The sequence below is a fragment of the Staurois parvus genome, unplaced genomic scaffold (genome assembly GCF_062004578.1).
Source record: "Staurois parvus isolate SC_StPar_1 unplaced genomic scaffold, SC_StPar_1.0 ptg000758l, whole genome shotgun sequence".
NCBI classification, from domain to species: Eukaryota; Metazoa; Chordata; class Amphibia; order Anura; family Ranidae; genus Staurois; species Staurois parvus.
In genome coordinates this window covers 590,001-615,914 of record NW_028318554.1, presented here as the reverse complement: position 1 = coordinate 615,914, position 25,914 = coordinate 590,001, and the positions used below count along the sequence as shown (strand labels likewise).

At 45.5% G+C, this 25,914-nt stretch overlaps 1 protein-coding gene across 4 annotated transcripts in view; it reads left to right on the top strand.

The window, feature by feature from the left end:
- Positions 1 to 25,914, top strand: part of FAM131B (family with sequence similarity 131 member B) — a 135,819-nt gene that overhangs the window by 22,380 nt on the left and 87,525 nt on the right. For all 4 annotated transcript variants that reach the window (XM_089654361.1, XM_089654360.1, XM_089654359.1 and 1 more), the window contains exon 2: positions 14,305 to 14,411. In XM_089654361.1, the coding sequence (XP_089510487.1) occupies positions 14,305 to 14,411 (107 nt within the window). The remainder of the gene's footprint in view (positions 1 to 14,304; positions 14,412 to 25,914) is intronic.

Below are 25,914 nucleotides of genomic sequence, written 5' to 3'. Positions count from 1 at the left end.
TTTGGGGGATATCTGTACCGTTCTGACATTTGAGGGATATCTGTACCGTTCTGACATTTGGGGGATATCTGTACCGTTCTGACATTTGGGGGATATCTGTACTGTCCTGACATTTGGGGGATATCTGTACTGTCCTGACATTTGGGGGATATCTGTACTGTTCTGACATTTTTGGGCCTCAAGAAATTAGATTGGCTGTCAGTACATCAGGATTGATCAATATTCAGATCTATACCATAGTTTGTGAACTCTATAACTTTCCTACAGACTAAATAATACATCCTAATTTGGGTTATTTTCACCAAAGAAATGTAGCAGAATACATCTTGGCCTAAATTTATGAAGAACAAAAGTTTCGGTCTTTTTTTGTTAATTTAGCAAAAAATAAAAACCCCAGCAGTGATTAAATACCACCAAAAGAAAGCTCTAGTTGTGTGAAGAAAATGATAAAATTTTAGTTTGGGTACAATGTTGTATGACCGCGCAATTATATATATATATATTTTTTTTTATTTATAGTTGTGCTCAAAAGTTTGCACACCCTGAAAAATCATGAAATGTTGCCATTGAAATTGAAAATATAACTGATCCTGCCAAAAAAAACTGTCTTTTATTGAACCGCCTCCCGCCCGCCATATAAGGAAATGACGGGCGCAAGGTGGTTCTCTCATTCTGGGAGGACATCATATGACATCATATGACATCTTCCCGCTCTAACCGCTCGTGCATGGCTCCGGGTTGGCAATTGGTGGTGGTCACCGATCCGCGGAAAGAGCCGAAGATGTCGACTCGGTCATGTGATCAGCTGTGTCCAATCACAGCTGATCACATGTAAATTAGGAAATGCCGGTTATTGGCATTTCTCTCCCCATGAGCTGTCACGCTAACAGAGGAGAGGAGAGACAGTAATCAGCATTCCTCAAAGGGGACATGTACACTGATCATCAGGGCACTGCAAGCTTCATGCAAGTCAACAATTCTTGATCGTAGGTCTTCTGAGAGCTCCTTTCTGCGAGGCATGGTTCACATCAGACAGTGATTCTTGAAACCAGTAAACCCAAAACAGGTGTGTGTTTTTTAAGGGCAGGACAGCTGTCAGCAACACATCCAATATCATCACACTGATTGGAGTCAAGGTTGGCTCACTCCTGGCTCCAATTAGCTCTGGGAGAAGTCATTAAGCTAGGGCCTCACATACTTTTTCCTCCCTGCACTGTGAATGTTTACATGTTATGTGCAATTAAACCATGGCAACATCTAATGTTTGTGTAGTATTATGTTCAGCAGACTGTGTTCTTCTATTGTTGTGACTTAGATGACGTTCAGAGCATATTTTATGCCTAATTCATGCAAAACTCCACGTAATCCCAAGGGGTTCACATACTTTTTCTTACAACTGTATGTCTATATATATATATATATATATATATATACAGTTGCAAGAAAAAGTATGTGAACCCCTTGGGATTACGTGGAGTTTTGCATGAATTAGGCATAAAATGTGCTCTGAACGTCATCTAAGCCACAACAATAGAAAAACACAGTCTGCTGAACATAAAACTACACAAACATTAGATGTTGCCATGGTTTAATTGCACATAACATGTAAACATTCACAGTGCAGGGAGGAAAAAGTATGTGAACCTTTGGACTTAATAACTGGTTGACCCTCCTTTGGCAGCAATAACCTCAACCAAACGTTTCCTGTAGTTGCAGAACAGACCTGCACAAAGATCTGGAGTAATTTTGGACCACTCCTCTTCACAAAACTGTTTCAGTGTAGCAATATTCTTGGGATGTTTGGTGTGAATCGCTCTCTAAGGTCATGCCACAGCATTTCAATCGGGTTGAGGTCAGGACTCTGACTGGGCCACTCCAGAAGGTGTATTCTGTGCTGTTGCAGCCATTGTTTTGTTGAATTACTTGTATGCTTTGGGTCATTGCCCTGTTGCATCACCCATCCTCTGCGGAGCTTCAGTAGGCCGTACATTTTCCTGCAAAATGTCTTGATAAACTCTGGAATTCATTTTCCCATCAATGACAACAATCCGTCCAGGCCCTGAGGCAGCAAAGCAGCCCCAAACCATGATGCTCCCTCTGCCATGTTTTACAGTGGGGATGAGGTTTTGATGTTGGTGTGCTGTGCCTTTTTTTCTCCACACATAGTGTTGTGTGTTCTTCCCAAACAACTCAATCTTGGTTTCATCTGTTCACAGTATATTTTGTCAGTAATGCTGTGGAACATCCAGGTGTTCTTTTGCAAACTTCAAACGTGCTGCAATATTCTTTTTGGACAGCAATGGCTTCCTCCGTGGTGTCCTCCCATGTACTCCATTCTTGTTTAATGTTTTCCTTATTGTAGATGTGTCAACAAAAATGTTAGCATGTGCCAGAGATTTCTGTAGGTCTTTAGCTGACACTCTGGGATTCTTCTTTACCTCATGCAGCATTCTGCGCTGTGCTCTTGCAATCATTTTTACAGGACGACCACGCCTAGGGAGAGTAGCAACAGTGCTAAACTTTCTCCATTTGTAGACAGTCTGTCTTACCGTGGACACATGAACATCAAGGCTTTTGGAGATACTTTTCTAACCCTTTCCAGCTTCATGCAAGTCAACAATTCTTGATCGTAGGTCTTCTGAGAGCTCTTTTCTGCGAGGCATGGTTCACATCAGACAGTGCTTCTTGAAACCAGTAAACCCAAAACAGGTGTGTGTTTTTTAAGGGCAGGATAGCTGTCAGCAACACATCCAATATCATCACACTGATTGGAGTCAAGGTTGGCTCACTCCTGGCTCCAATTAGCTCTGGGAGAAGTCATTAAGCTAGGGCCTCACATACTTTTTCCTCCCTGCACTGTGAATGTTTACATGTTATGTGCAATTAAACCATGGCAACATCTAATATTTGTGTAGTATTATGTTCAGCAGACTGTGTTCTTCTACTGTTGTGACTTAGATGACGTTCAGAGCACATTTTATGCCCAATTCATGCAAAACTCCACGTAATCCCAAGGGGTTCACATACTTTTTCTTGCAACTGTATATATACATATGCACTGCATGTTGATGAAATGCATTTTTTTAAACATTACAAAAAAATTTTTAAAATATACTCTTCAGATTTTTTCTAACATATAAAAAACTAATTTTAACATATATTTTTTACATATATTTGTAAATTCATTCCAAAAATGTAGATTAAATGTATTTTAAAGACATACAGTATATTTGAAAATATATTTTTAAAAATATTTTTTTAATATATCTTGTGATAAAAACACATTTCAACATACTATATATATATATATATATATATATATATTTTTTTTTTTTTTTTTTTTTTTTTTTTTTTATTTATTGATATATATTAAATATGGCCACAATTGTAGCATTTCAAATATATATAAATATATTTGGGAAGAATATTTTTTAGATTTGTTTCAAATATATTTTTCTTCCATGTTTTGTTTTATGATTGGGTCATTCTGTGATGACCTACAGTGACGGGATATAAACCCCATAAGAAGTAAACAGTGGCTAAATGGTTAGCACTTCTGCCTGGCAGTACTAGGGTTGTTGGTTCATATCCCAACCATGGCACCTCCTGCCTGGCGTTTGCATGTTCTCCCTGTGCCTGTGTGGGTTTCCTCCGGGTACTCCAGTTTCCTCCCACACTCCAAAGACATGCTGGTAGGTTAATTGGATCCTGTCTAAATTGGTCCTAGTATGTGTATGTATGAATGTGAGTTAGGGAGCTTAGATTGTACACCCCTTGAGGGTTAGGGACTGATGTGAATGTATAATATATATGTAAAGCGCTGCGTAAAGTGACGGCGCTATATAAGTACCTGAAATAAGTAAAAGAAATAGATTCACACTCCATACGGGATGACAAGTGGGGTGTATTTATAAAAGATTCACTGGACGAACGTCACAATCGTTCCCTCTGCTGTCACGAAGTCTCGCTGTATCTTACAAATAGTAAAGGCTTGTGCGCTTCTATACCCCAAATGCAATAAAACGGAGGAGATTGCTGCGCTCACTGATCTAGTGTACTCACACTCAATTTAAATATTTAAACAAAAATGTGCTAACTCCTCAAATTGTGAAAATATAAAGCTCCATCTAGCAGCCATAATGAGGTACTTCCCTGATTAAGGTATTCCAGGAAATATACCGTATTATGGTCACTAGATGGAGCTAATGATCATAGGAAATCAGGGTATTAAGAAAAATATAGCAAGCTCTAAAAAAAACTTGCAGCGTCAGTCCAAAAAAAGGATTCAATACATTTTTATTTTTTATATGACTTTTTTTTTCTTATGTAGTTTTGGTGCTAAAAAAAGTCCCTTTTCCTCTTCTGTATGTTTTTTTTTATGGCTCTGCAATTTTGGGATAAGCACCTTGCATGTCGTATACATTTGACCAGCACTATATATTCCTTTGGCCTATTATAATTTATAGGTCAAATTTCAAGGTGAGCAGGGGGTGGGGCCACAATTCTCCTAGATTGTAAGCTCCCAGGAGCAGGGCCCTCCAATCCTGGTGCAGACTGACCATTTGGAACGGGGTCAATAGGGGGCCCAATGAGATGCCCCTGGTACCTTTCATTGGCTTTTTCATAGGCTTTTTGGGGTGTGGGTGAGGACACAGGGGCCCCATGATCCCCTATTGCCCGGGGGCCCCATGAGTTGTCAGTCCACCCCTGCTCCAATCCCTCTTGTATTGAACTGTATTTTTCATAGGCTTTTTGGGGTGTGGGTGAGGACACAGGGGCCCCATGATCCCCTATTGCCCTGGGGCCCCATGAGTTGTCAGTCCGCCCCTGCTCCAAATCCTCTTGTATTAAACTGTATTGTTGCTGTATTGTCTCCCGTTATATTGTAAAGCGCTGAGCAAACTGTTGGCGCCATAAATCCTGTATAATGATAATAATTCAAGCACGGCGTTGAGTATTGCTGGATGATAGCACAAGATTTGTTGGATTAGGCTGATACCATTTCACATTTTGTTATCCTTTTTTTTTTTGGACTGACACTGCCTTTTTTTTAGTAGAGCTCGCTATATTTTGCCTAATACCCTGATTTCCTATGATCATTAGCTCCATCTAGTGACCATAATACGGTATATTTCCTGAAATACCTTAATCAGGGAAGTACCTCATTATGGCCGCTAGATGGAGCTGATGTTCCCAGGAAATCAGCGTATTAAGCAGAATTCATGACGTCTGGGCGAATGCGTGTGACGTTGGTCCAGTGATTTGGACCCCTAAGTGTCACATAGGAAATGAAGGTTATATTTTATTGTTGCGTCTAGTAGTGAAGCGTATCACTTCTGCGGTAACGTCATACTTACTGTCAGTGCCTGGAAGGAAAGGGGCGGGGGGCTGTCATGCGTTGTATTGATTTAGGGAGGAGGGAGGAGCATCGGCGTCTAAATATTGCTGTGGACCATGATTTATAGGTGTGACCCTGAGAGGATTTATAGCAGATTTAATTGGATATGTTCTCAGGCTGGTCTGTGCGTAGGGGGCCCGATAATACCAATATCAATAATCCATGATGGATGACAGATGGCGTGCAGAGCGTGGCAGTGCTACTGGTTATATATACCTGTTTAACCCCTTTGCGCCTTCCGGCCCTTTAAGGGTTTCAGAAGCCGGTAGGCAGGGTTTAAGGTCATGTGACCGCCATGACACACCGTCACGGCGGTCACATGATCGGGAAAGGTCCCAATCGAAAGAGGAGATCGGGACCAGTCCGTGAGTACCGGACATGTGCACTGGGAGCGTGTGCTCTCGGCACATATGTTCTTTTTTAATAGAACGCAAATGTACGGCTGCTCGGCATCTAGGCCCAGACGCCGGGAGGCCGCACATCTGCGTTCGGCCGGCGTGAAGAGGTTAATCTATAATTCTGTCTGACCACTTTTTTAGGCCCCATGTACATGGGACACTTCTGAACGATGGAAACTGACTGCTGGAAAACGGAGGTTAAAAAACAACCATTTAGCTGCGTTTGCATAACGCATTTATGCGCATTTATGTCCGTTTGCGTTTAGAAGCTTTTTTAACCTCTTCACGCCGGCTGCACGCCTTCCGGCGTCTGGGCCTAGACACCGAGGGGCCACACATTTGCGTTCAATTATAAAAAAAAAATGTGCTGAGAGTGCATGCCCTGCGCGCTCCCAGCACACATATCTGGTACTCAAGGAAAGGTCCCGGTCTTCTCTTTCGATCGGGACCTTTCCCGTCACGTCCCATCATCGTCACGGTGGTCACATGATCCCTAAACCCCGTCCCACCTGTCCCGCCTCCTGGCTTCTGAAACTATTAAAGGACTGGGAGGCGCCGGCGTGAAGGGGTTAAAGATAAACACAGGAGAACCTCCCAAATGCCCAGAATGCACTGCAAAATGGTAAATGATTAACTATTTCAGAGAGTAGAAGCAGAGACAGCAGTATGTGGTGACATTAGCTTAGGTGTGAGTTGCTCATTAACATTTCTTTTGTTTCCAAGGGTGGGAAAGGTGTCTGGTGGAGGAGTCATTAAGGCCACCTGGCAGGGGGTCTTCATGAGGAATTTGGGGTGTGAATGGTCATTAACATATCTTTTGTTTCCAAGGGTGGGAAAGGTGTCCGCTGGTGGGGGGGGGGGGGGCATGAAGGTCACCTGGTAGGGGGTCTTCATGAGGAATGTGAGGTGTGAATGGTCATTAACATATCTTTTGTTTCCAAGGGTGGGAGAGGTCTGAGGTGTGAATTGGTCATTACAATGTGTGACAAGCTTGGTAGGAACATCCTGTGTTCAGTGTTTTGTCCATCTGAGTACCTTGAAAACGCTTTGCATGCATTTTTCATGATAAAAAAAGGCTCTGGACAGCATCGGGAACTGGAGTTAAAAAAAATTTCAAACGCAAACGCTTATAAATGCGATTTGCCGCGTTTAGCTGCATTTACAAGCGTTTTGCGTTTGATACGCTGATGAAATCTACTCCTGAACGCAAGTTTTCTGTGTTCAAAAAAAACGACTGTAAACTCAACTGCCTGTAAATGACAATGTGTACACGGACACATAGGAGGACATTAGGGAGAGTTCAGGGGCTGCTGAAAAAAACGCAGAAAAGCTCCTAAATGTGAGTGTAGCAGCTGCAGTGTACATGAGCCTTAGAATTAGGGCTGATTCACATCGGCGGCATTGTCGACCTTCCTCTGAAAAGCGATTTGCGGTGGATCGGATTTCAGGGGGTAGTAGTATAGCGGCTGCCAGGCTTCCAGTAGGCCATACATTTTTTTATTGTTATTTAAATCCTAGGGGGGTCTTCGTATAAAAATACCGCACTGCCCCCCTGAGCCAAGCGTCTGGCTTACAACTGCGGCACGCTCCGATTGCCCTCTGCAAGCCAAGTTCAAATCTTTATATATCATATTTTATATATTACACTTCGGGGTCTATTTTTTTTAAAAATCGCCAGACAAATGTCTCCCATTGACCTCTGCAGGCCGAGTTTAAAATTGAAGCAAAGCATGTGTACAAGCCTGCCCGGCTGCCATAGTAGCATTTAGCTGGGCGGTCAGATGAGCAGTAAAACTGTGGCTTAACCAGCTGTTTTTACTGCCCTTTGGCTGCCTAGGGCTAATTTACACTAGCGTTGTTTCTGAAGTGTGATCTGTGCTAGGATCCCTCTTCAGAGAGCCTTTGACGGGCAGTGAGGAGGCGTTGTCTCTGAAGTGTGATCTGTGCTAGGATCGCTCTTCAGAGAGCCTTTGACGGGCAGGGAGGAGGCGTCGCCTCTGAAGTGTGATCTGTGCTAGGATCCCTTTTCAGAGAGCCTTTGACAGGTAGTGAAGAGCATTGTCTCTGAAGTGTGATCTGTGCTAGGATCGCTCTTCAGAGAGCCTTTGACGGCCAGGGAGGAGCGTTGCCTCTGAAGTGTAATCTGTGCTAGGATCCCTCTTCAGAGAGCCTTTGACAGGCAGTGAGGAGCGTTGCCTCTGAAGTGTGATCTGTGCTAGGATCCCTTATCAGAGAGCCTTTGACAGGCAGGGAGGAGGAGCGTGCCTCTGAAGTGTGATCTGTGCTAGGATCCCTCTTCAGAGAGACTTTGACAGGCAGGGAGGAGGCGTTGCCTCTGAAGTGTGATCTGTGCTAGGATCCCTCTTCAGAGAGACTTTGATGGGCAGGGAGGAGCGTTGCCTCTGAAGTGTGATCTGCGCTAGGATCCCTCTTCAGAGAGCCTTTGACAGGCAGTGAGGAGAATTGTCTCTGAAGTGTGATCTGTGCTAGGATCACTCTTCAGATTGCCTTTGACAGGCAGTGAGGAGAGTTGTCTCTGAAGTGTGATCTGTGCTAGGATCACTCTTCAGATTGCCTCTGACGGGCAGTGAGGAGGCGTTGTATCTCCTCCTCACCACAATAGTGCGCTGTAACCGATTGCATTGCACATGGTTGCAGGGCGGTTGGCGGGGGGCACATTCTGTAGGCAGTACTGCCAGCCGAAGGTGACAGCGAGGAGAGATTTTGCTTCAACGCATTGTGGCTGCGGCACATGTACCCTCCTCCACTGCCTTTGCAGCATCAGGGGGAGCGGTTGGGGGGCGGTAAAAGCGCACACATGTGAACAAGGTCCTAAATAATACAGTGGTGTCACTGCCCCGCCCACAGCGTGTGCTGAAGGAGAGGAGAGTCAGCAGCTCTGTTCTGCAGTTACTCACTGACTGCAAATTTTATTTGGCTCCTGGTGCCCCCCCCCCCCCAAGATCATTCAACTTCTGTACAACCAAACTGCCCATACATGGATCCATCTATGGCGGGCATAGGGATGAATGGTGCCATGGTGGCAGTCTGAGGCCGGGCATAGGGATGAATGGTGCCATGGTGGCAGTCTGAGGCCGGGCATAGGGATGAATGGTGCCATGGTGGCAGTCTGAGGTCGGGCATAGGGATGAATGGTGCCATGGTGGCAGTCTGAGGTCGGGCATAGGGATGAAAGGTGCCATGGTGGCAGTCTAAGGCCGGGCATAGGGATGAATGGTGCCATGGTGGCAGTCTGAGGTCGGCCATAGGGATGAATAGTGCCATGGTGGCAGTCTGAGGTCGGGCATAGAGATTAATGGTGCCATGGTGGCAGTCTGAGGTCGGGCATAGGGATGAAAGGTGCCATGGTGGCAGTCTGAGGCCAGGCATAGGGATGAATAGTGTCATGGTGGCAGTCTGAATCCAGGCATAGGGATGAATGGTGCCATGGTGGCAGTCTGAGGCCGGACATAGGGATGAATGGTGCCATGGTGGCAGTCTGAGGGTGGGCATAGGGATGAATAGTGCCATGGTGGCAGTCTGAGATCGGGCATAGTGATTAATGGTGCCATGGTGGCAGTCTGAGGCCGGGCATAGTGATTAATGGTGCCATGGTGGCAGTCTGAGGCCGGGCATAGGGATGAATGGTGCCATGGTGGCAGTCTGAGGCCGGGCATAGGGATGAATGGTGCCATGGTGGCAGTCTGAGGTCGGGCATAGGGATGAATGGTGCCATGGTGGCAGTCTGAGGCCGGGCATAGGGATGAATGGTGCCATGGTGGCAGTCTGAGGCCGGGCATAGGGATGAATGGTGCCATGGTGGCAGTCTGAGGCTGGGCATAGGGATGAATGGTGCCATGGTGGCAGTCTGAGGCTGGGCATAGGGATGAATGGTGCCATGGTGGCAGTCTGAAGCCATGCTGCAATACCCCAATGAAGAGGATGAGGAGCTCATGAAATGCGTCAGCTTTGCTTGTGACCTTCTGTTGTACGCTATAAAAATTGATTGGACTCCCATTATATAATTGGCGCTCTCGCCCGCCTTACTTTCTTCAGATTGCTCCGGGGTCCCTCGGGATCCATATGTTGGTGGATCCTCCTCTGATCTCTGGATGTGAAGCCGCATCCCTCTTGGTTTGGGCCGAACGTTCTACCAGCACATCTATGGTTGGACTCCTCACTGCCAGGAATGTCCCGGATGGTCCATTCGAAAGTATTTGACTCCCCTTCACCTAGAATGCAGCTAATAAAGGGTCAGTCCTCCGAAATCGGATATGTGGGTTTTGGGGGATCTAGAGGTAAAGTGTCTGTGAACCCCAACAATGAACTTCTCATATTCAGTGCCTTTCCCACATGGAAGAAAAATATATTTTAAATCTATTTTAAAAAAAATACATTCTTAGTATATTCTTCCCAAATAGATTGACGTATATTTCAAATAGTACAATTTTGGCCGTATTCAATATATTTCAAAAAATCTGTTTAAAGTCTTTTTTTTTTTTTTTAGATGTTCAAAAATATCAGGAAAATGTATTTTAATCTACATTTCTGGAAGACGTTAAAATATATTTGTGTCGGCCAATATAGTGTCAATATATGTCACATGTATCATTTTATTTCTACATATATTGGAAATATATTTCTCCTCCATGTGGGTTTGGCCTGTTAGATATACGAAAGTGACTTCTTGTATCTGAGACGTGCCCGGAGTTCCTGAGCTCCCTGCCTGTGCTGCATTCAGAGGTACATTGTTCCCTCTTCTACACAATTACACGTGTACCAACCAGGGGCGGACTGACAACTCATGGGGCCCCCGGGCAATAGGGGATCATGGGGCCCCTGTGTTCTTGGCCAAACTCAAAAAAGCCTATGAAAAAGGTACTAGGGACATCTCATGGGGCCCCCTACTGACCCCGGGCCCTCGGGCAGTGCCAGAGTTTCCAAATGGTCAGTCCGCCCCTGGTACCAACTGAAATCAAGGTGACACTAAGGTCCCGGGACACGGACTGAGGTCAAAGATGCCAGACTGTCCCAGCAAACCAGGACACGTGGTACTGTTGCTATTAGTTAGATTTCTGTGCTGAGTTCCCGGGTCTGTACACCCGCTGTGCCCATTATGAGGGGTTCCCACCATCCCTGTGCTGAGTTCCCAAATCTGTACACCCGCTGTGCCCATTATGAGGGATTCCCACCATTCCTGTGCTGAGTTCCCGAGTCTGTACACCCGCTGTGCCCATTATGAGCGATTCCAACCATTCCTGTGCTGAGTTCCTGAGTCTGTACACTGCTGTGCCCGTTATAAAGGATTCCCACCATTCCTGTGCTGAGTTCCCGGGTCTGTACACCTGCTGTGCCCATTATGAGGGGTTCCCACCATCTCTGCGCTGAGTTCCTGGGTCTGTACACCCGCTGTGCCCATTATGAGGGGTTCCCGCCATCCTTATGCTGAGTTCCCAGGTCTGTACACCCGCTGTGCCCACTATGAGGGGTTCCCGCCATCCCTGTGCTGAGTTCCCGGGTCTGTACACCCGCTGTGCCCACTATGAGGGGTTCCCACCATCCCTGTGCTGAGTTCCCGGGTCTGTACACCCGCTGTGCCCATTATGAGGGGTTCACACCATCCTTGCTATTTTCCTTTATTAATTCTTTGTTATAGAGATTGTAACAGAAAGAGTTGAAAAATCCAAAACTCTACTGTGCCCATTATGAGGGGTTCCCACCATCCCTGTGCTGAGTTCTTGGATCTGTACACCTGCTTTGTCCATTATGAGGGGTTCCCACCATCCCTGTGCTGAGTTCCCAGGCTGTACACCCGCTGTGCCCACTATGAGGGGTTCCCACCATCCCTGTGCTGAGTTCCCGGGATCTGTACACCCGCTGTGCCCATTATGAGGGGTTCCCATCATCCCTGTGCTGAGTTCCTGGGTCTGTACACTGATGTGCCAATTATGAGGGGATCTCACCATCCCTGTACTGAGTTCCCGGGTCTGTACACCCGCTGTGCCCATTATGAGGGGTTCCCACCATCCCTGTGCTGAGTTCCCAGGTCTGTACACCCGCTGTGCCCATTATGAGGGGTTCCCTCCATCCCTGTGCTGAGTTCCCAGGTCTGTACACCCGCTGTGCCCATTATGAGGGGTTCCCACCATCCCTGTGCTGAGATCCCGGGTCTGTACACCTGCTGTGCCCATTATGAGGGGTTCCCACCATCCCTGTTCTGTGTTTCTGCGTCTGTACACCTGTTGTGCCCATTATGAGGGGTTCCCACCATCCCTGTGTCGAGTACCCGGATCTGTACACCTGTTGTGCCCATTATGAGGGGTTCCCACCATCCCTGTGCCGAGTATCCGGATCTGTACACCCGCTGTGCCCATTATGAGGGTTTCTCACCATCCCTGTGCTGAGTTCCCAGGTCTGTACACCCACTGTGCCCACTATGAGGGGTTCCCACCATCCCTGCATTCCTGCTGTGCCCATTATGGACACTATTGAAGAAGATGTAACATGGAGCCCCCGTCCCCATTGCTGTTTGCACATTTTTGGAGTGTTCTCAGGCCTCATGCGTAAAGCAGTCTGATTATTTCCAAGGGCTGCCCTCTATGCAGTAAATGCAGCAAAGAAGCTCATGTACCTTATAGCTGTGCATTCTGCTAAGCGCAGAACCCCTCTTCTTGCCTGCAGTGTTTGGGGTACTCATAACAATCAACAGCACCCGGGGTGACACGGGCTTCTCATGTATTTTGTAAACGTGCGCAAAATGGCGTGATTTCACACATGTTAACAGTGCCGCTCACGCATGAACGCAGGCTTAGTTTGCTAAAGCACTTTGTGTCATAAACATTTGTTTTTTTTATCTTTTAGAAATGACCATTTAGATCCTTTTTTTAAAAAAAATGTTTTTGCATTGTAGTGCTGCTGATCTCCTGCAGCTTCTTTCAGCCACTTCCTGCCTACATGCATGCAGAAGTTGGGTGCACATCTTTGCTGTGGGCTAGCTTCCTGATAGTGACAAGAGCAGGGCATTCCTTCCATCACCGGGGCCTCATTTACACATACGGCAGTTCTTAACCACTTCCAGTCCGGACACTTCCCCCCCTTCCTGTCCAGGCCAATTTTCAGCTTTCAGCGCTATCACACTTTGAATGACAATTGCGCGGTCATGCAACACTGTACCCATATGAATTTTTTAGCATTTTTTTGAGACAGATAAAGTGCAGGCACTGGATCCCCCGCCCAGGAATTCACCCAGATCAACTGGATTAGGAGCATCTAGGGTCTGGGATGGTACAACTAGAGACACTGGCTAGCTCTCCAAGATGATTTGTGCTGTAAAAACAGGAAGTTGTCCTCTGTTCACAGTTCCATTGGGCATCCTGTACACCTCTATCCCAGTTCTAATCCCCTAATGCAAACCAGCTGAAGGACTGGTTATTATCTCCTGGATGCAAATCCAGGGGTCCGGGCTGTGCAGGACTATAGGGGGCCCAAAACCTCAGCAACTCCTAAGGGGGTAGTGCTACACAGCTTTTGACAGCTCAAAGGTGATACTAGCATGGTCATGGTCCAAGGTGAATTTACATTCTTAGTGATTGGGGATAGTGCAGATGCAGATTAACTGCTTGTCAATGAGGATTTATAGTCTGTATTGGAAGCCTGTTTGACGGTGTGACAACGCAAACCCACAACTGGGGGACAGAACTGAATGTTGTCACCCTATAAAAGGAAGTGTTTCAAATGTCAGGATCATTAGGGAATATTATAACAAAAGCTTCAGATTTAAAAAGATTGAAAATTACTTTTGAAATTACTGTAATGGCATGCTGCTGAGAAGGCCTCTTGCTCTCTGTGGCAGGAAGCAGGGGTCTCCCTGCAGAGGTCTGACACATCCCTTGCTGAGTCAGACCTATCTGCAAAGCTCATGCTTTCTGCTGCTTGGGGAGCTCTCGCTCTGGCTAATCAAGGGGCATGATAGATAAATAGATAGATAGATAGATAGATAAATAGATAGATAGATAGATAGATAGATAGATAGATAGATAGATAGATAGATCATGTTGGACCCAGGGGCGGACTGACCATTTGGAAACTCGGGCACTGTCCGAGGGCCCGGGGTCAGTAGGGGGCCCCATGAGATGCCCCTGGTACCTTTTTCATAGGCTTTTTTGAGTTGAGCAAGGACACAGGGGCCCCATGATCCCCTATTGCCCGGGGGCCCCATGAGTTGTCAGTCCGCCCCTGGTTGGACCTATGCAGGAAGACCACTGCTTTCCCACAGTGAGCAATTGTCCTTGTCATCCGTGTTCTGGCAGTGGACAGGCATTTCTACTCAAGCTGTTGCTGCTTTGTAAAGACTAAGAATTTATACAACGTTTGTCTTGATGTCCCTGGAAGGTGTTTAGCTGTTTTAAACTGAAGGTTCATTTGGTCTTTAAATATGACACATTAAATGTAAGTGAGAGATGGTATTGTAGCTTTACTTTAATCTTGAACCCTGTGCTCTCTCTGCAGGCAGCGATGGGGCGGCACTGGACTGGAAAGGGTTAAAGGATGCGGACCAGGGGACCATTGAGAACAGTTCGGTTCTGGGAAGCAGCACCCACAGACCATCTAACGAGGTACCGCTCTGTCTAGTACATCTCCAGCTGTGTCTTGAGTCCTTCAGAAGTCCTCTGGAGCCAGAGGGGCTAATTCCTCGTCCTCCTCCCAGTCTGTATGTCTGTATGTCCCTTGTGCTGATGTCTGTCTCCCTCTCTCTCTCTCTCTCTCTCTCATATATTCTTACAAATAATTGTTGTGTATTTCCATGAATCACGTTTAATGCTTTATACCCCGCTATCTGTGACAGTGAGTCATATAGAAATCACACACTAATTTCCTTCCTGCTGCACACCTGGCAGGCCAGCAGTGAACGCAGTCTATCCCATTTCTCTATTTCTCTGTCAGCACATTTTCCAGGATTTTTACATTAAAACTAATCCGCAACACAGAACTCCCTCCCCGACGGATAATACGACACGAACCGCAGAATATAATGTTACACCGACTTCAACGTTCAGGAATATACCGGAGAATTCTTCATTATAATCCGAACACAGATCAGACACCAAGCAAGAGTACACATGGCTTAGAGGAAAAGTCCAGAATAGATAGATAGATAGATACAGATAGATAGATAGATAGATAGATAGATAGATAGATAGATAGATAGATAGATAGATACAGATTGATAGATAGATAGATACAGATTGATAGATAGATAGATAGATAGATAGATAGATAGATAGATAGATAGATAGATAGATAGATACAGATTGATAGATAGATAGATAGATAGATAGATAGATAGATAGATAGATAGATAGATAGATAGATAGATAATAGATTGATAGATAGATAGATAGATAGATAATAGATTGATAGATAGATAGATAGATAGATAGATAGATAGATAGATAATCTATCCATCCATCTATCTATTATCTATCTATCTATCTATCTATCTATCTATCTATCTATCTATCTATCTATCAATCTATCCATCCATCTATCTATTATCTATCTATCTATCTATCTATCTATCTATCTATCAATCTATCCATCCATCTATCTATTATCTATCTATCTATCTATCTATCTATCTATCTATCTATCTATCTATCTATCTATCAATCTGTATCTATCTATCTATCAATCTGTATCTATCTATCAATCTATCTATCAATCTATCTATCTATCTATCTATCTATCTATCTATCTATCTATCATTATCTATCTATCTATCTATCAATCTGTATCTATCTATCTATCTATCTATCTATCTATCTATCTATCTATGATATCTATCTATCTATCTATCTATCTATCTATCTATCTATCTATCTATCTATCTATCTATCATCTATCATCTATCTATCTATCTATCTATCTATCTATCTATCTATCTATATATCATCTATCATCTATCATCTATCTATCTATCTATATATCATCTATCATCTATCTATCTATCTATCTATCTATCTATCTATCTATCTATCTATCTATCTCTATCTATCTATCTATCTATCTATCTATCTATCTATCTATCTATCTATCTATCTATCTATCTATCTATCTATCTGATATATAGATAGATAGATAGATAGATAGATAGATAGATAGATAGATAGATAGAGACTGATAGATAAATGGATAGATACAAAATTGGTGTGTGGAGTATCTGGTTGCCTTTGGGATCATGACAGATTTTTTTCCTGGTAATTATCTAGATAGATAGATAGATAGGAATAGGATGAGGGGAAGGCTTGAACCTCTGACTGATCTTTCATTCTGAGTCCCAGTTGCAGAGTTCCCCTCATTTCCTATTTAGGGAAACTGTTCTCAACAGAAAAGAAAGTAAGGAATAATCTCCCCAATGGCTCCCTGGGGAACAATAACCAATGACCCGGTTTTGTTGGTAATTGCAGAGTCCATGCCATGTGTTAGTGCTGACATAGTGAATCACATGGCTTTGTTTATAAACAAAGGCTTCAGGTCAGGAATAGGGTTAAGGTCAGGGTTAGGGATAACAGCCAGGGATCAGGGATCTATCTCCATCCCCCGATATCTAACATCAGGCTGTTTTTGGCACAAGAACAAGTCCAGGATAACTGAAAGGAGTTAGCTCAAATCTCAAGAGCAAGTTCAAGCTCAACGAGCCTTTAAATACACCGAGTACACTTGTATACAAAGTATAGATGGTAAATATTTTTTTTTACATATTTCTAACAAGCAGTGAAGGAGCTTCAAAACAAGCTGTCACTGACCTCTGTAGCTGCTTGTATTTTGAAGCTATTCTTTCTCAAATATCCCAACAAAACTCTGAAGACAATTTCTAACAGCTTTCCACACTGGCAAGATTCCGTAGCAAAAAAAGGGAAAGTATCTGTGATTTTGGTGCCTCTGTCGTGAACTTTTAAAAATGGATTTCTCCACAATGCCTATATCTACAGAGGTGAATGAGAACTTGTTTTCATGTGTTTTACAGCTTGTTTAGAATTTGTAATACTTTAATATGAATAGTCTGGGTGCAGGTACGCCTTAATGGAACCTTCCCCTTTGACTTCTTTTGCACAAATGGCAGCATTTTCCGATATGTTTGGCAAAGCAAAAACTCCCCACCCCCAGTCCCTAGTAAGAAGACAGTTCCCAAGGGTACAATTTACAGACCACAGAGCAGATGGAGTGTGTGACGATATTTTGTTTGGAGTGGACTTTTCCTTTAAGCCATTAAAACATCTAGGTTTTGGAAGGGGTTCACTTTGGACTTTATGACTTGACCTTTACAACATTTGTTACAGTAACGAGATAAATCTGCAGAGACCGTATCCCGCCAAACACAGATCATGGCTGTGCTGTATCTTCTGCTCTCCTGTTCCTGTACATGATCCTTACTTTATAGCCGGGTGACAACCTATCCCATAAATTTGTCTTGTGTGACACTCTGCAGGCTCCCAGTTTTACTGCTTCAGCTTCCAGCCAAAGGCGATTGTATCCATATTAGTGCTCTTGTGAAACCTTTGTCTGTCAGGTTTGGTTGGACCAAAAAGTTGGGATAGATGCAGGAATCTGAATATTCAACATCAGATAAATGACCTATGTGACCCGGTTTATGAACGTTGTATATTGGTGCGCCACCTTAAGAGCTCATTTGTATATGCGGCAGCCCTTGCTATCCCTCCGCAGTGGATCACTTTTCAGAAGGCGGTTGACAGGCAGCTGGGAGGCAATATGTCTCCTCCTCACCGCCTGTTTTAACCCAATAAATCCTCGTGTGCGCTAGACGTTTTTAGTCCTCATGCACGCTGGACGTTTTTAGTCCTCATGCACGCTGGACGTTTTTAGTCCTCGTGCAGACTGGACGTTTTCAGTCCTCGTGCACGCTGGACGTTTTTAGTCCTCGTGCATGCTGGACGTTTTGAGTCCTCATGCATAATGAATCTTTTAGTCCTCATGCACGCTGGGCGTTTTAAGTCTTCGTGCGCGCTGGGCGTTTTTAGTCCTTGTGCGCACTGGACGTTTTAAGTCTTCGTACGCGCTGGGCGTTTTTAGTCCTTGTGCGCGCTGGACGTTTTAAGTCTTCGTACGCGCTGGGCGTTTTTAGTCCTCGTGCGCGCTGGACGTTTTTAGTCCTCATGCACGCTGGACGTTTTGAGTCCTCATGCATAATGAATCTTTTAGTCCTCATGCACGCTGGGCGTTTTAAGTCTTCGTGCGCGCTGGGCGTTTTTAGTCCTTGTGCGCGCTGGACGTTTTAAGTCTTCGTACGCGCTGGGCGTTTTTAGTCCTCGTGCGTGCTGGGCGTTTTTAGTCCTCATGCGCGCTGGGTGCTTTTAGTCCTCGTGCGCGCTAAACGTTGTAAGTCCGTGCACGCTGGACGTTTTAAGTCCGTGCGCGCTGGGCGTTTTTAGTCCTCGTGCACGCTGGACGTTTTCAGTCCTCGTGCACGCTGGACGTTTTTAGTCCTCGTGCATGCTGGACGTTTTGAGTCCTCATGCATAATGAATCTTTTAGTCCTCATGCACGCTGGGCGTTTTAAGTCTTCGTGCGCGCTGGGCGTTTTTAGTCCTTGTGCGCGCTGGACGTTTTAAGTCTTCGTACGCGCTGGGCGTTTTTAGTCCTTGTGCGCGCTGGACGTTTTAAGTCTTCGTACGCGCTGGGCTTTTTTAGTCCTCGTGCGTGCTGGGCGTTTTTAGTCCTCATGCGCGCTGGGTGCTTTTAGTCCTCGTGCGCGCTAAACGTTGTAAGTCCGTGCACGCTGGACGTTTTAAGTCCGTGCGCGCTGGGCGTTTTTAGTCCTCGTGCACGCTGGACGTTTTTACTCCTCATGGATGTTTTTACAGCGGCTGTTTTTGGCTTTTGACATTTTTTTCTACAGCCAATAAACCCCCCAGCATGTTATCCTATGTGTCCATACACACATAGACTGGAATCAGCGTTTTTTGGCTGGAAAAAAAACCCAGGACTAGAGGGTTTCTAAGAGGAGTTTTTTTAGCTGTAAAAACGCTCTAATGCTGAAAACGCAGTAAAACCCATAAAAAGCCCCAAACCGGCGTTCTTAGACCAAAAATTTTTTATTTTCGATTAAAAAAATACTAAAAAAACGCAAACGTGGCAAATTGCCACTAAACGCCAATGCAAAAACACTAAAAAAGCTGAAAACGCACATTTTTAACGTGACTTTACACGGCATTACCAGCGATATCATAACGTCCCGTGTGCGTGAGGACCTAAAGCTCGCACCGCCAACCCCAAGCTGCAACTGCACACTGTTGTAGAGTGGTTTCAGTCACATGAATGTGTCCCGTTTAGCAGCGGCGTTGCACACTGAGGCTCCATGCACACGGAGTGTTTTGATAACACTGGTAACGTTAGCTGTGTAAAGTCACGTTAAAAACGTTAAAGCGTTTTGTCGCGTTTTGCCGTGTTTGCGTTTTTTTTTTGCGCTTTTTAGCTTTTTTTTATTACGAAAAAAAACTTGTTTTTTGATCAAAAAAGGTCCACAAACGCTGGTTTGCGTTTTTTTACCGTGTTTTGCTGCGTTTGTGATCGTTAAAGTGTTTTAGCAGTTTATATTTACTAAACTATTGCATTTCCATGTTCTGTGTACTGTGGGAGACCAGATATAGTGAATGCAGGGTCCGGGGAGACCAGATATAGTGAATGCAGGGTCCGGGGAGACCAGATATAGTGAATGCAGGGTCCGGGGAGACCAGATATAGTGAATGCAGGGTCCGGGGAGACCAGATATAGTGAATGCAGGGTCCGGAGAGACCAGATATAGTGAATGCAGGGTCCGGGGAGACCAGATATAGTGAATGCAGGGTCCAGGGAGACCAGATATAGTGAATGCAGGGTCCAGGGAGACCAGATATAGTGAATGCAGGGTCCGGGGAGACCAGATATAGTGAATGCAGGGTCCGGGGAGACCAGATATAGTGAATGCAGGGTCCGGGGAGAGCAGATATAGTGAATGCAGGGTCCGGGGAGACCGGATATAGTGAATGCAGGGTCCGGGGAGACCGGATATAGTGAATGCAGGGTCCTGGGGAGACCGGATATAGTGAATGCAGGGTCCAGGGAGACCAGATATAGTGAATGCAGGGTCCAGGGAGACCAGATATAGTGAATGCAGGGTCCTGGGGAGACCAGATATAGTGAATGCAGGGTCCGGGGAGACCGGATATAGTGAATGCACGGTCTGGGGAGACCAGATATAGTGAATGCAGGATCCGGGGAGACCGGATATAGTGAATGCAGGGTCCGGGGAGACCGGATATAGTGAATGCAGGGTCCGGGGAGACCGGATATATAGTGAATGCAGGGTTCGGGGAGAGCGGATATAGTGAATGCAGGGTCTGGGGAGACCAGATATAGTGAATGCAGGGTCTCGGGAGACCGGATATAGTGAATGCAGGGTCCGGGGAGACCGGATATAGTGAGTGCAGGGTTCGGGGAGACCGGATATAGTGAATGCAGGGTCTGGGGAGACCAGATACAGTGAATGCAGGGTCCGGGGAGACCAGATATAGTGAATGCAGGGTCCGGGGAGACCAGATATAGTGAATGCGGGGTCCGGGGAGACCAGATATAGTGAATGCGGGGTCCTGGGAGACCAGATATAGTGAATACAGGGTCCTGGGAGAGCAGATATAGTGAATGCAGGGTCCGGGGAGACCGGATATAGTGAATGCAGGGTTCGGGAAGACCAGATATAGTGAATGCAGGGTTCGGTGAGAGCAGATATAGTGAATGCAGGGTCCTGGGAGAGCGGATATAGTGAATGCAGGGTTCGGGGAGAGCGGATATAGTGAATGCAGGGTCTGGGGAGACCGGATATAGTGAATGCAGGGTTTGGGGAGACCAGATATAGTGAATGCAGGGTCTCGGGAGACCGGATATAGTGAATGCAGGATCCGGGGAGACCGGATATAGTGAATGCAGGGTTTGGGGAGACCAGATATAGTGAATGCAGGGTCTCGGGAGACCGGATATAGTGAATGCAGGGTCTGGGGAGACCGGATATAGTGAATGCAGGGTCCGGGGAGACCGGATATAGTGAATGCAGGGTCTGGGGAGACCGGATATAGTGCATGCAGGGTCCGGGGAGACCGGATATAGTGAATGCAGGGTCTGGGGAGACCAGATATAGTGAATGCAGAGTCCGAGGAGAGCGGATATAGTGAATGCAGGGTCCGGGGAGACCGGATATAGTGAATGCAGGGTCCGGGGAGAGCGGATATAGTGAATGCAGGGTCCGGGGAGACCAGATATAGTGAATGCAGGGTCTGGGGAGACCGGATATAATGAATGCAGGGTCCGAGGAGACCAGATATAGTGAATGCAGGGCCTGGGGAGACCAGATATAGTGAGTGCAGGGTTCGGGGAGACCGGATATAGTGAATGCAGGGTCTGGGGAGACCAGATACAGTAAATGCAGGGTCCTGGGAGACCAGATATAGTGAATGCAGGGTCCGGGGAGACCGGATATAGTGAATGCAGGGTCCGGGGAGACCGGATATAGTGAATGCAGGGTTCGGGAAGACCAGATATAGTGAATGCAGGGTTCGGGGAGACCAGATATAGTGAATGCAGGGTCCGGGGAGATCAGATATAGTGAATGCAGGGTCCGGGGAAACCGGACATAGTGAATGCAGGGTCCGGGTAGACCGTATATAGTAAATGCAGGGTCCGGGGAGATCAGATATAGTGAATGCAGGGCCCGGGGAGAGTGGATATAGTGAATGCAGGGCCCGGGGAGACTGGATATAGTGAATGCAGGGCCCGGGGAGAGTGGATATAGTGAATGCAGGGCCCGGGGAGAGTGGATATAGTGAATGCAGGGTCCAGGGAGACCAGATATAGTGAAGATAAATACATAAATAAATATTAAAAAAGAAAAGAAAAACTAAAGAAAAAATACCTAGATCACGGTTTGGTCTAGTTCAGTGCCAGGGTAAGTGTTTGGGTCAAGGTCAAAGGTCAGGATCAAGCGTCAGTATTTTTTTTTTTAATTTGGTATCAGTGTCAGTATGTTTTAGGTTAAAAAAAACAAAATAAAAACAAAAACAAAAACTGCGCACTATTGTTTCTGGACTGTGCTATGGATACAAACAACAAATAACATACACATATATGATATCGCTGCGATTGCCAAGAGCTGAAAAATTTATTTTGGGTTGTTCTTTGGTGGTAAGTTATGTTAGTAACAAGAAACACACAGCTAAATTTTTTTTTACTATTTTGGGCCAGTTTTCCTTTGATAGTAAAAAAAAAAAACAAGAGATATCATTACCATTTACCGAAAAATGAAAGCCCGATTTTTCCTGAAAAAAAACGCGGTATAATCCACCTGGATGTACAAAGTAGTTGTGAGGATATGTACGGTTTTACTAACACAGGTCAATATTCTAAATTGTGCTTAGGCATTTCGATTTGTTTACTCATAGGCGTGAATGGGTTAAACTGACTCAGTTCAGTGAGGCTTCTCACATGTACCAGAGCACTCCCCAAAAAAAGGGAGGTCCTAACAGAAGTCCAAATATGTAAGAAGCAGTAAAGGAAGCCACACTAATAGTCATGGAGTCAAAATAGTTTTTATTCAACTATTATGGACCAAATACCCAACGCGTTTCGGGGGTTTAGATCACCCTCTCTTCGTCAGGGTTACAACACAAATTACTAAAGCAGCCTTTTTCAACCTGTTTAACATGGAAGAAACCTTGAAGTAACTTTCCAGGAAGAATGACTATATCTACAGATCACAGTACATTAGTGTGATGGTCAATGGGAAGAATGCTCCTTCTTACCACTTACCAGAACAGTAGTCATTGGGAATAATCCCCATTTGCAGAGAGCTAAAAAGATCATTGGTGTCAGCGGTTACTCATCTGAAAGGCAGGAGGTGCCCTTTGTTCAAGGAACCCCTAGACACCCCTGGAGAAACCCTGGTTGAGAAAGGCTGGATTAGAGCATAAAAGTTCATACACTTTCGGGCGACTCGCCCCACAATCAACTGTGGACGAGCGCCCCGACGTACTGGTACGTTAGTTGTGTGGGGAGCATGAACGAGTGCCCCCCACCGGCACCCCTCTGTGATTGTGATCCACAGTCAAGCCCTGTTGATCGGCTGTGTCCAATCACAGCCCAGAGCTCTGTGTTTAGATTCAACACAGACCTCTGTACAGAGGAGTCGATCTGACTGTTTCTCATCCCTGCAAAGCAGAGACGAGAAACATAGAGCTCTCTTAGTAAAAACAGCACAGAATACACACATTACACATTGTTAGGCACACATTTAACCCCTTGATTGCCCCTAGATGGTAAACCCTTCCCAGCCAGTGTCATTAGTATATTACTATCACTGATCACTGTATTAATGTCACCGGTGAAGTCAGTGGCAGTTAGTCAGTTCCCCTCCAGCATCAGTTAGTGTCAGATTGCCCGCTGCACTATCACAAGTCGCTGATCACCACCATTAGTAGTATAAAAAAAAAATAATTCAAATTTCAGTATATATATATATTTTTTTTTTTTAAGCAAACCATTAAGTATAAACTTTTTTTTATCAAAGACATGTAGTAGAATACATTTTGACAAAAATGTATTAAGAAAATGGATTTTTTTTTTTTATTGGATATGTTTTATAGCAGAAAGTAAAAAATATAGGTTTTTTTTTAACATTTTCAGTCTTTTTTTGTGTATATCTCAAAAAAATAAAAAAAATACCAAGTGGTGATCAAATAACTACCAAAAGAAAGCTTTATTTGTGTGAAAAAAAAGATATAAATTTGGTTTGGGCACAGCATTGCATAACCACGCAGTTACCAGTTAACCCCTCGCCTACAGGGCACTTATACCCCCTTCCTGCCCAGGCCAATTTTCAGCTTTCAGCGCTGTCGCACTTTGAGTGACAATTGCGCGGTCATGCAACACTGTACTCATATGAAGTTTTTATTATTTTGTTTTCTCACAAATAGAGCTTTCTTTTGGTGGTATTTACATGCCGCTGGGTGTTATATTTTTTGCGCTATAAACAAAAAAAGAGCAAAAAATTTGAAAAAAAAAAAGGTTTCTTTGTTTCTATTATAAAATTTTGCAAACAGGTAATTTTTCTCCTTCACTGATGTGCGTTGATGAGGCTGCACTGATAGGCAGCACTGAAGGGCACTGATAGGCAGCACTGATAGGCAGCACTAATGAGGTGGCACGGATAGGCTGCACTGATAAGTGGAACTGATAGGCGGCACTGATGATGGGTACTGATAGTCAGCACTGATAGGCGGCACTGACTGGCGGCACTGCTAGGCACTGACTGGCAGCACTGCTGGGCTGCACTGATGGGCACTGGTGGGTGGCACTGATGGCACAGGTGGGTGGCACTGATGGGCAGAGTTGGGTGACACAGGTGGGTGGCACTGCTGGGCACAGGTTGGTGGCACTGATGGGCACTAGTGGGTGGCATCACTGGGCACTGTTGGGCGGCACTGCTGGGCACAGGTGGGTGCAACTGGTGGATGGCACTGCTGGGCACCGATCATCAGGGCACTGATCATCTGGAGAGACCAGATATAGTGAATGCAGGGTCCGGGGAGACCAGATATAGTGAATGCAGGGTCCGGGGAGACCAGATATAGTGAATGCAGGGTCCGGGGTTTAGTAACACTTTAAGTACACATCGTCTTTAAAAAAAATTAAAAATCTGTAAATGTTATTCAGGTGAACTTCATTCAAAAAACCTTTACCAAGCTGCTACAAGGCATTTAAAATGCGTAAAGTCATTTTAACCTCTTGCCGTGGCATAACAAACATAGGCATCAGGGAAGTGGGTGGGCCTTAACCCCAGCTGTACGTATATATGCATCAGCTGGCTCCACTCTTCCAGTACAGTGATAGATTTGTCGCCTACAATCCCTGGTCACCTTTTTCAACCAGGAACCTCTAGGATGGTCTTCCAACCATGTGACCTTCCCAGAGGTTCCTGGTTGACCATGCCTCTCTAACACGTTTCACCCACTCCTGGGCTTACACTCCAATAAGCCAAGGAGTGGGTGAAACGCGTAGATGAGGACGGTCTGGGTGGAGGAAAATCTAAAGCCTGTTTTGAAGTTTTTGAAATCTTAGAATCGGATGACTTCAGTGTGCGCTCCTATCTTCTGTTGTTGTCTATCCATTTGGGTGAGATGAGCCCCTTTGGAGCTGCACCCGTCAGCTGGAGAGGAATCACCAGATTGAAAAGATTGGAGCTTTGAGCGGTGCTCTTATCTTTGTGATAGCCAATCACAGTGATCACATGATCAGGAAACCCTGCTTCCCATCCTTTAGAACCCTTAGCCTTGGTTCACATCTATAGAGCAGGAACATGTCCGCGCCATGTGTAAGGTAGCCCATTAATTTCAATGGGCTGCCTTACCTAGGAGCAAGGGCGGACTGACAACTCATGGGGCCCCTGGGCAATAGGGGATCATGGGGCCCCTGTGTCCTCACCCTCACTCAAACCACACCCAAAAAAGCCCATGAAAGGTACCAGGGACAAAAGGCCGCATGTGGTCCACGGACCGCAGTTTGGAGACCACTGAAACAGAAGACATGGGAAATATAAGTAGAATGGGGGGGGGGGTGAAGGGGAGAGAGCAAAACAAGAAAAAGAACAAGGGTTAGAAGAGAAGAGAGTGGCAGTTAGCAGGTTGTCGGTGAGAATGGCACCATGTGATATGTTACACCGTAAATGTGGCTGTAACCAGGGGCGGACTGACAACTCATGGGGCCCCCGGGCAACAGGGGATCATGGGGCCCCTGTCTCCTTGCCCAAACTCAAAAAAGCCTATGAAAAAGGTACTAGGGGCATCTCATGGGGCCCCCTACTGACCCCGGGCCCTCAGGCAGTGCCCAAGTTCCCCAATGGTCAGTCTGCCCCTGCCCAGGAGAAATGCAGGGGAAAAAAGTCCCTTTCCCTTCTGTAAAATTGCACACCGCACCGCACTGCATGGTGCTTCGGCACCATGCGTTTTGGCACCAGTGGTTGCTGATGCGTGGGGGTGCCATGCAGAAATAATGGCACCTGTGGGCATCTGTGCATGT